This window comes from Poecilia latipinna, unplaced genomic scaffold, assembly GCF_001443285.1.
Source record: "Poecilia latipinna isolate Pla-1442-1.1 unplaced genomic scaffold, P_latipinna-1.0 Scaffold331, whole genome shotgun sequence".
In the NCBI taxonomy this organism is placed as follows: domain Eukaryota; kingdom Metazoa; phylum Chordata; class Actinopteri; order Cyprinodontiformes; family Poeciliidae; genus Poecilia; species Poecilia latipinna.
Window position 1 is genome coordinate 339982 of NW_015112947.1, and position 11678 is coordinate 351659.

Below are 11678 nucleotides of genomic sequence, written 5' to 3' on the forward strand. Positions count from 1 at the left end.
GAGACGTTTTCAAAGCGTTTGCAGTAAAATCTCAGATTAAACTTCACTGTAAAACATCTGAGCCACATTTAGTTGTGTTTACTATCTTCTTCTCTTTAAGTCAAATAAATTTAGCGAGTTTTAGATTTTGACCCTAAATGTGAGCTTGTGAAAGATAAACTTATAATAGTAACTTTTCATAAGTTTTGCCAAATCTTCAAGAGTTTTTAGGTTAGCACTTTAAAAAACTGAAAGAAGAAAAAGAGGAGTGGGAAATATTTCCCAGAGTGCTTAGCGGCGCGTTGTTGTACTCTTGTGTTACATTGATCTGTCATTACGCGAAATGTTTATTTTAAATTTGCAAAGCAGGAGGATAATGTTTTGTTCACATTAAATGTTTTTAAGCAGAATTCGTTGAGATGTTTAATATAATTCATTACAAGATCAGAAATTCTGTTCATTCAATTTGAAACAAGAATTTAAATTATGCTGAAGTAAAATAAATAGTGATTTTGACTTTTCCATGAACAAATTTCAGATTTTTCTGGGAGTTTTTCTTCTTAATACAAAAAATATGGGGAGTTTTTTTCTGCATGAGCCCAAAATGAGGTTTGATTCTGCTTGTAGAAGCTTAAATGTCTGGAAATCATAACGCTTTGGTTCACATGTAAACATGTCGAGCTGAAAATATTAAACTTAGAGCATCTGGAGGCCAAAAGAAACCGAAATATGGTTTTAATGTTTTTAAACTCTGGATTTTTCTCCGTCACCGATGGGATAAATAAATTAGCCAAAAACTCAAGCTGTGATGCAGCAAATAAAAAAAATTAAGGACATCTCAGGAAGTTATTCAGAGAGAAAACATTTCTATTTCCAGGCTGGAAACATTGAAACATCTGGTTCTTTTACAAGCTAGTTCTCTTTGTTCAGCTTTACTAGGTACTGGTTAAAAATATTTTAAAACTAATCCTGAAATTCTAAAGTTCTGACTCACACTCATTTCCATCAGACACACAACGTGTGTGAGCGTGTGTGTGTGTGTGTGTGTGTGTGTGTGTGTGTAGCCACTCTCTTTGGTTCACCACAATCCACTTCACCAAATCTTCCCGTCACAATTTTCCCTTTTCTCAGCTACCTCTTTCCAAAGAGAGAAGAAACGAGTCGGGCTGCAGATCGGCCGGCTGTGATGAATTGATTGGATAATTTCAACCATACGGGAACATTCAAACGTCATTAAAGCAACAACATGGCATTTGTCAAAGGTTACTTCGCCTGATGCATGCCAAATGCAGAGAACAAGGCCGGCTTTGTGTTTGTTTTGCTGCGTTAAGTGTCGGATCGGGATTGTTCATTAATCCAGGAATTCAGGACCAGGACAGTAACGAGCCGTTTGTCCCGCATGACTGTTGTTTTTCTAGACCAAAGTTTGGTATTTGTTTTCAGAAAAACCAAAAAACAGGAAAATATTCTAATACTGAGTCACATTGTTGATAAAAAAAAAAAAAAAAGGCAATTTAGTGGCACCAAGTGGCAACAGTCTAGATTGCACTAAAAATAACGTCTACTTTCTTGCACAAACTTCTGGGTACATAAATTTTGAAGCTTAATCTTTTCTTCCCAGTTAAATGTTGCAACTTTACAAACAGTCAGAGCTCTTTTCTTTTCTCCATTCCTGCAGTGTCTGAACATGTTTCCCTGGATGTCACGGCCTAAATTCAAACATTTCCTCCAGGGATTTTACGAAACATTCCCTGAACAGAACCGAGCGCCCAATCAGGATGCATCATCATCAGAGACAGGAAGCTGGATGCTTTCTGACACATCAGTACCAAACCCTGCATGCATGTGACGTTTCCCGTCACTTTATCAGTCACGCTGCTTTCATTTTCTCTGCCAACATCCAGCCAGTGGCGTGACGCAGCAGGGCTGAGCCGTTTCAGGCCGTCAGGTGATTCCAGCAGAGAGCAGTTCAGAGAGGGCATTGCTCCTGGCAGCTGAATCTCTGAGCGGGTTTTTCTTTGTCAGGTGGAACGATTTCCTGTGAGAACCTTTAATTTATCAGGTTTCACGTTTTAGAAACTGGAAGTACGACTTTCTTCAATCCAGATCCATTTAAATCACATTTTAAAGGGAATTTATGTTTGTTAGCATCCAGAGGCAGCAGAGTAATGAAGTAAGAGAAGAAATACTCCAACATGTTTTTACTCAAGTGAAACGTATACGTCCAAGAAATTACTCAATAAGAGTAAAAACATATTGGTAAAAAGTCTACTCAAGTCCTGAGTAAATGATCAAATTATCAATCATTTAAAATTAAAAAATGATATCAGACAAACCAAAATATAAAGTTAAGTGGAAATTTTGGTATTTTAAGGACGAAAATTACAATAATTCATATGTTTATAATAAATAATAAACAAAAAACAAAATCAGGCAAAATAAAAAAAATTTCCAAATCAATAATTAAAAAAAAAATTAAGAAAAACTACAGGTGTTTCTGTGTCTGGTGGATTTTTGGTTAAAACATGTTTGTTTTTCATTCTGTTGCGGTATGAAGTGAACTCACATAGATCTGCCTCTGCTGGTACCGCTGGTAGAGGTTGTGCATGATGGCGCCGTCGTGAAGGTCCTCCAGCGTGGCCATGTCCTCCACGCCTCTGACGCTGCTGTGGTGCATGGGCTGCACCTTCTGCCTGGTGAGGGCGTTCTGTTTGTAGGTGTAGACCTGGACCAGAGCACAGGAAACACCGGGATCAGACCCAGACAATGACAGCAACCCTGGACCTCATCCAAACCTTCAATCCACACCGACCAACTGGAGCTCCTGGAAACGTTGATCTTCTGTCAGAAGAGTTAAATTGTGATGTAGCTTTCAGAAGATTCATGTGAGATGTTAGCTTTTTGAAAGGAACATTTTGAGTTTCTTAAGGTGTGGAGCTCATTTTGGAATCATCCACAATGAGGATTGTGGATGATTGTGGCTCAGTTACACTGGGGATTAAAATGACAACATTTGGTTATTTTTAAAAAATTTAAAAAGCGCAACTGAAACTGACAGGCGCCATGATGGACGTCGGACTGAGGGACGGAACAGAGCGACTGAAACTGTTTTCCAAAGTTGTTTCTGCCATTTTATTCATGGCTTCTACTTGTTGGAGTCGAGCTAACTTGTCTGTGAACGTAACACACCTGGTTGGGGCTCATTCACGGTACAACAGCTGGAACCAGCTTGAAACCGACCCGAACCTCCTCCCTCCTGACGTGTTGATCAAATTACAGACTTTGCCTGAATCCACACCACGTGATTTATATCACTGTCATAAACAGCGCTTCCCTTCACACCGGAGCAGGATTAAAACGTACAACAGAGGAGATGCTAACCAGATTTTCCATACATGCTAGGCTACATGGCGGTGCGGTACTGTCTCCATGGTAACGGTTGAACAAGTACCTTCTCCATAATACGATATTTGATATTTTTGTTATCGTACGTAAAATAAATTAACGTTAATCTTCTTACCTTGTAAAAAGAGTTCGCTACAAATCCGCGTTTTCACCGAGGGCTGCCAGTCATCATTACTGCTATCTATCTATCGCCGCCGCATCTTTCCTCATTAAAAGTTATACAATAAAATGTTTGGTTTGCATCCTTGTCAGTTTCTGCAGCTGACCGCACAGCAGGTGAAATTATTCTGTTTCACTTTAAAGAGTAGCTTTAAAGTGAAATTAAGAGATATTAGGTTACATATGTCTGTTTTTAGACTAGCGTTTGGTTGTTTTGGTGCGTCATGGCGGTGAGGCGGGGCTATGAGTGCGTGACGTCACGTGCAAAGACTCAACAACAGACATCTTTGAATTCAAGCTTTGACAGCCAGTGGCCTGAAGCAGTCAGGACCAGGACTTACTTTAACTTGAAAATCACTTTATCTCATCATACATCAGGAAACCGGATCGTTCCTGGATCGGTACCCGAATCTGATCTTCTGCTGTCTTTGCTTTTTGTTAAATGTCGGGAGCCAAATATACCAAACAGGTTATGAAATGTGTTTGACTAACAGTCAGAAGTCAAAACATGTGTGTACTTCTGTTCAGCTGTGAAGTAAAGACCCGGGATGCAGAGAACCTCCTCAGTAGCAAAAGTTTTGCTGCTCGTCCCGGTGAACCTGCTCACGTCTCGCGTTACGTTTCTCCTTCCACAGCGGTGACATCTGGCAGGCAGCGAGGATAAATTATATCCTGAGCTGCAGAAGACGACTCTGAAGCTAACCACTGCCAGAAAAAGGCTGATTCTTGTTCAGGTTTAGAAGAAAGTCTGAGACTTTTCTAAAAATTTACAGGAAGCAGAGGAAACTATCCACTCACAGAGCAGTTATTTTATTATCAGACCTGCCTGGACACTGGTTTACCTTTTTCAGATCCTGATAAAACTCACTTTTATAGCATCCTATATACAAATTAAATAATTAAAATGTAAAAAATAAAAATATTGAATGCAGTTATTTATTGTTCTAAGGAGAAACTGAATTGTCAAGTATTTGCAGGGTAAAGTCTTTATAAAAAACAAAATTGGTCTCATTGATCTGGACTGACCAGTCCAGTTTTCAGGTTTTAGACACACCGAAGGACCGATCTGATTTATTTTGAAAGGATCTGGCATGTTGGGAATGTCTGATGATTCAGATATGATGTAGATTTTCTGTAATAAAACCATAAAGTGGAGCTAACACCGTGAGGCGGGGGCCGGCCGTGGCCCCTCTGTGACCAGCTGCGGTCCACCAGTTCAGAGCAGCGACTCCTAAAACAAGCCGGTCTCTGTCTGAGGAGTCAGTCACCTCTGACCCCCGACCCCCACGCACACTCACACATTAACAGCAGAGAAGCCCCCCAGCATCCTGTCGGCCTTCGTTTCTCACATTCCTCCCGCTGTGACACGTCAGCGACAAACAGGTCGTCACTGAAGCTCTTCCAGAATAAAGCGCAGCGTTCTGACTGAGCTGACTGATGACGGCAGCAGAAACCCAACAACAAGCCTCACTGGTCCTGGTTTCATCGGGTTCATTCACACCAGGGAGAGGCTCTTACAGCAGTTTTAATGGCATGTTCATGAGCTTTTGTTGGTTTACTCAACCAAGAAAAGGTCATGAAGTTCAAGGATGCAAGAAATGTTCAAACACAGAAATCCCTTCAAACAATCCCAAACATTCCCAATCCAGAGCAATCCCAGAATTAGAGCTCCGTCCCAGCAGGACCCCAGATTTTCACTTAATTATGTTTCTATATTTAGCTCATTTATCTCTCTGGAGAGTCAACAGGGATCTGCAGCTCGACAGAAACCCTGGGGGCAAACCTGGGCGCTAAACCCCGCAGCAGATGCTATAAGGGGTAAATCTCTGGGCCACAAAGCCAGCAGGCAGGAGAGGGCAAACTGCCACCAGTTAGCATCATCAGGATGCTAGCCTGATGATGCTATTGACAAGCTTGTGATTTTCATCTTTTGGTTGCGGGTAAAAATAAAGGGACATAATAATAGTCAAGCTTAAGCATCACCCTGACACTCTGTGAATCAAATAATGCAAACTGTGTACATCAGTTAGCATCAGAATGCAGTTAGCATCACAACGCTAACGGCATTCTGATGCTAACTGCAAACATCATTAGGATTTGCTTCTGGATCCGCCAGGATCAACTTTGTTTTAGGTCCAGGAAGGAATTTACAGTTACAGCAAAAATACTAAAGAAAATACTTAAAAATGAAAACGCTGAATATTTTGAGCTTAAAACATTTACACATCTAAAAGAGATGAAACAATGGATGATTGAAAATACATCAATTAACTACGACAGAAACAATTAATTGGGTTACTCGTGATTAATCGATTACTGAAAGAAATCAACACCTAATTTAGTAACTGGTTAATTGTTAGCAATAAAAACTTTTAAAAAGGGGAATTGAATGATTTGTTTATTTTTGTGCATTTCCAATCTTACAAAAAACAAACTTAAGTGTTCAAATGAAAAATGTTCTAGTTTATCTCGATTAATTGATTATGTGTCAGGATCTATAATCGATTATTTGCAGCTCTGTTCTGTCTCTTCTCTATGTATCGATAATCTGAGGAAACAGTCATGATAGCAGCTGTCTGCTTAAATGTTGCAGCAGCTTTACTTTTTATCAAATCTTACTGTGAAATATTGAAATTTTTAGTATTTCTCATGTTCCTCAGATTATTTTTTTAATAAATTTATTGAAACTGATAAGATGTGATTGACATTCATGATATCAGTAGCAGTAGTGTTCTCTGTTGTTATTTTGCTCTTAGAACAAACTTTCACCTCCTGCCTTAAACTCCTTCAGGTGTTTTTCCTGACAGAACCTGGAGCGGCTGATCGGTCCAGTAACGTTTAACCATCCGCTCGTATTTCATGCTAATAATCATCGTGTCAGAGCGGCAGAGTGACGGGGAAACCGAGCCGTCTCCGTGTGTCAGAGAGGTCGGCAGGTAAGCCTCCAGCTTCTCCTTTCTGTCAGCATCAAAAGCAGCAGCTGCTGTTTGAATCTCCATTCATCTGCTGCTGCTTTGTCCTGCAGCCGGAGGAGGAGGAGCCTGTCTGAAACCCTGAAACCCGAGGAAGACGAGCTGCGACTCCAACCTTCAGCTGCTCTGAGGAAAAACTGCAGGACAAACGTCACTTATTCACTGCTAGTATGAGTTTAGATGCACAAACAGCTCAGAGCTTGTTACATCTGAAAACACTCGAAAGGTTTTACTCTGTTTAAATCTGCCTCTGGGAAGACAACAAGTTATTTTCTTGTCAGTTTTTCAGGTAAAACTAAAGTTTATCTACAGCATCCAGACGCTCTGGTCGTCTGAGTCAAAGATAAAATCCCACAGATTTCATTTAATGTTTAAAACACGAGGAGGAAAAACTTTAATGTGTTGAATCAGCAGTTTGTTTCATTCATGTATTTATTGTTTTATTTTCATTTGCTTGTTGATTTCTTTGGTTTGCATTTAAATGTATCTTTTATTTTATGTTTGTGATAGAAACGGGTTGAAGATGCTGGAAGCTGCAGTTCATCACTTCCTGCTCCAGGTTTCATCCCGACTGATCCTCCGTCACATCTAAACCTCAAATATTCGCTTTCCTTTATATCCAAAACACAAATGACCGACTCTAAACGTCCTTCACCTTCCTGTCTGTTTCCACAACACGGATCAAAGCCATGAAGCAGAACCAGCCGAGCTTCAGCGGATCTGCAGCTGATCCACGTTACCAAACGGATCCAAACGGATCCTTTACAGACTCCGTGCAGCTGATCGGGATAAATGTGGGAACGACGTTTTCCTTCAGCTCCGTGACGGTAAAACTCAGAAAAGACTGAAGCTTCTTATAAAAACGACCCAACATTTGCTGTGATTGCTTTATTTGTTTTTGTCAGAGTTTATGAACAATTAATATGTTTTATTGATTTTGGATCACAGGAAGTTGCTTCAATAGAAACTGAAATAAAAACGTCAGAAATGAAAACATGAGAGGGATTCAAACCTGACGGAAACGGGCCGCGCTTCTCTCTCAGGCTCAAGGTCACTGGGAATATTTTTTATCTTTGTGCAGATTAACGGATTTTCCCTTGACCCAAAGCCAGCCCGACGGTACCGTCAGGGTTTATGACTCCTGTCAGAAAGAGCTGAGACGGGTTTCAGACAGAGTCCGGTCCGGATCGGTCCGGACCAGCCGGCTGAGGTTTCTCACCTGGCCGTAGTCTGTGGCGAAGACGACGACGCCTCCAGAGCAGGAAGACACGGAGCCAGGGAGGAACTGGTCCTCCTCCCGGAGCCACACCCGATCCCCCTGGAAACAGGCAAAATGATCACAGTTATTAAAAAATAACCATTTCCTGCTTTAACTGTGAAGCTCTGAACTCTAAAGCCACCAGGAATCATCATCTGTGATGTTCCTGAGATTAGCGACCTGAGCCTGAAGCTTATGAGAAAACTGTCAGGATCTGGGTTACCATGGCGTTACCATGGCGCCGACCTCCAACCAGGAGGACATTCCAGGTGAAACCCAGGGCAGTGTTGGGTTTCGGACCTGATCCGTTCAGGAAAACCTCAAACGGATGTCATGTTTGGGTCAAACTACCGGCTGATCCTCAGAGTCTGGAGAAACCCGGACGGTTCGGGCCGTTTGATCCTCCGTTCTGCTTCAGACGTGTAAATAAAGTCGTCCTGATCGACAGCTTCGCCTGGCTGCTGTCATTCAGTACAAACTGACATTTTCCAGTTAAATATTGACGATGGACCCTGCTGAACGGCGCCGCCACAGGCTCTGCGGTTCATCAGCGCGGACGGCAAAGCTGATGGGAAAAACACCCACCGTGCTTTGGATGAGCCCTCTCTCTCCCCCCTTCCTCTCTCTGAACCTCCAAAACGAAACGACCTTTGACCTGACGGCCCCCAGAGGCACCTGGCAGGAGGGAGGCCACCAGATGAATGTAAAGCTCAGGTTTGCAGAGTCAGCAGCAGATCAGAGGGGCCTGGGTCCCGAGGAGCCCCCAGCAGCCCCCAGCGGCCCTCAGCAGCCCCCAGCAGCCCCCAGCGGCCCTCAGCAGCCCCCAGCGGCCCCCAGCAGTCCCCAGCAGCCCCCGTGTCCCCCAGGAGCCCTCAGCAGTCCCCAGCAGCCCCCAGGAGCCCCCAGCGGCCCCCAGCTGCCCCCGTGGCCCCCCCTCTCTCCTCACTGACTGAACGTTAGAAAAACTGAATCCATCGTTGCAGATTTACAGAGTTTAAAAAGCTGCTGTACCAAAATGACGACAGATTCTCATTTACTACGATTCAGAATAAATATAAAATCACAAAAAAATAAAACAAATCCACTTCGTGTCGGCCATTTTGTAACTAAACAGAATGTTCTGACGTTCCCATGGAGACGGTACTGGAAGAACCAAAACAAATCAATCAATCAATCTTATGTGTGTGGCACATTTCAGCAACAAGGCGCTTCAAAATGATTTAAATCATAAAGTCACCAAATGTAACAAACATTTTATCCTCAAAAATCATCAATACACATCAGATATATTAATCAATATTCATTGATTATGGGTCTAAAGCAGCTCTAACCAGCTGGGTTCTCAGCCTGGATTTAAAGGATCAGTGTTTCTGCTGTTTTACAGTTTTCTGGAAGTTTGTTCCAGATTTGTGGAGCATAGAAGCTGAATGCTGCTTCTCCAGAACCAGAACCAGAACCGGAGCCGGAATCGGAACCGGAACCGGAACTGGAACCAGAACCAGAGCCAGAGCCAGAGCCGGAACCAGAACCAGAGCCGGAACCAGAGCCAGAGCCAGAACCAGAACCAGAACCAGAGCCGGAACCGGAACCAGAACCAGAGCCGGAACCAGAACCGGAACCGGAACCAGAACCAGAACCAGATCCAGAACCAGAACCAGAACCAGAACCAGAACCAGAACCGGAACCAGAACCAGAACCAGAACCGGAACCAGAACCAGAACCAGAACCAGAGCCGGAACCAGAACCAGAACCTGAGAGGTGTGGAAGGCTGATGATCTTTAAGCCATTCAGTCATTTATAAACCACCAACAGAGGTTTATAGAGAAAACTACAAAGAATGAAGAGAAATTAAACGGTTAGAACCAAACATTTGGATTCATTTTGGTTCTGACAGATTTTAGACGACCTTCACCAGGTTCATAATCCAGGTTCATAATCCAGATTCATAATCCAGATTCATAATCCAGATTCATAATCCAGATTCATAATCCAGATTCATAATCCAGGTTCATAATCCCGTGTTGTGGTTGGTCAGAAGTTTAGAAATCGTTAACATTTCCCTTCAGCTAATCTGGTTTTCTATCCACAGACAGAAAAACTTTGAGGCGTTTATCCGACGCGGTTTGGACGTTTGTATATTTTTACATCCTCATTAAACCTCAACCTGACTGCAGCGCTGCGGTTTCAACTCAGAGTTGAAAAACAAATATTTGCATAACTCAATAAAATAAAGCAGTGTGGGAATAGAAAGTGAAATCAGACGTCTCCATGGCGACGCATTACAAGCTGCTGGGTCATGGGGTGTACTTAGTTTTTATAGACATTCCCTTTGGCTTCATATTTTTATAATAATAATAACGGTGTGGATGCAGGAGTGAGCTGTTCCTCCCTGAACTACCTGAGCTCCTCCTGACAGTCGCTAACGGAGGGAGATGAGATGATCTTCTGATCATCTCATCTCATGTCGCTGCTCTTCGTTTGCTTTGCTGTTGCCTGTAGCTTCAGGTCAGACAGGCTGAGTGTCTGGTCAGAATCGGTTTGATTTAACCTGAACAGAAGCGTTTCTGGATCAACCTGTCAGAGGTGCGCTCAGTTCTGCTCAGCTCTACATGCGACTTATTCATTTATTTTAAGTCTGAACAGTTTGCATGTTTAGCTGCAGGTCGTCAGTTTTGGACTGAACTCAAAGGAAAGAAAGAGATGAAGTTCTGGTCACAGTTGCTGTATGAAACCAGCAGCTGGTTTTAAAGTAAAGACTCCACATGGAATCATATTTGAAAAGGAAAACAAAAAGAAAGTCATGATGTTGACAAAGGCTGATGGTTGTTTAATGATCCATAAAGGAGCCAAACAAAAGAAGGAGCACAAAGCTCTGTTTACCAGCAGAAACATTCCTGATGTGCAGCGGCGCAGGAATCCACTGCGACCAGAGGGAAGGCCTCAGCGCCCCGCCGCAACACGCGCTCTTCACGTTACCCCCCCACCGTCTGAGGGCGCATCGTGCCCCCTCTCCTAATCCACTCAGCCCTCCCTCTCTTCTTCTTCTACACTTTAATCCAGCAGGAGACTCTACAAACACGACTGTGAGCCAAACGTCTCCCTCCCTCATTCATCAGCGCTGACGGCCTGAACTCACATCAAAGCCCCAGTTTGGAGTTAATGATGGACTAAAGGCGAAGAAAAGCCGCGCTGCTCATCCCGTTAATGGATAAAAATCCCAGTTAAGGAGCAGAAATCTGCCCAGAGCCGCCATGAGGAGGAGCTGGTACAGAAACCGCCAACATTTCAGCTGCAGAGTAAAATCCAAAACAAACTGAAACCAAACCGACTGAAACGTGACCTGAACGGAGAAACGGCTTTTCCCATGATGCTTTGAAACGCTGCGTGCTCAAACAAACCTGTTCACACAGGTTTGTTTGGAAATGATAAAAATGATTCAATAAATTCAGTGAATGATGTTAGAAATTAACTTACCTGAGAGGCCGATACAACTAAAGTCTGAAGGAATCTGTTTTAAAACATAGACAATGGATCCAGACCGGATCCATTCAGACTGGATCCATTCAGACTGGATCCATTCAGACTGGATCAGATCGGATCCATTCAGATCGGATCCATTCAGACTGGATCCATTCAGACTGGATCAGACCGGATCCATTCAGACTGGATCAGATCACATCCATTCAGACCGGATCCATTCAGACTGGATCAGATCACATCCATTCAGACCGGATCCATTCAGACTGGATCAGACCGGATCCATTCAGACTGGATCCATTCAGACTGGATCAGACTGGATCCATTCAGACTGGATCCATTCAGACTGGATCAGATCGGATCCATTCAGACTGGATCCATTCAGACCCATTCAGACTGGATCAGACCGGATCCATTCAGACTGGATC

The 11678-nt window shown here is 43.0% G+C and overlaps 1 protein-coding gene across 2 annotated transcripts in view; it reads right to left on the bottom strand.

The window, feature by feature from the left end:
• Positions 1–11678, bottom strand: part of myo10 (myosin X) — a 108314-nt gene that overhangs the window by 65928 nt on the left and 30708 nt on the right. For both annotated transcript variants that reach the window (XM_015035340.1, XM_015035339.1), the window contains exons 2-3: positions 7735–7833; positions 2546–2704 (exon numbers count right to left, since the gene is read on the bottom strand). In XM_015035340.1, coding sequence (XP_014890826.1) covers positions 2546–2704; positions 7735–7833 — 258 coding nt within the window. The remainder of the gene's footprint in view (positions 1–2545; positions 2705–7734; positions 7834–11678) is intronic.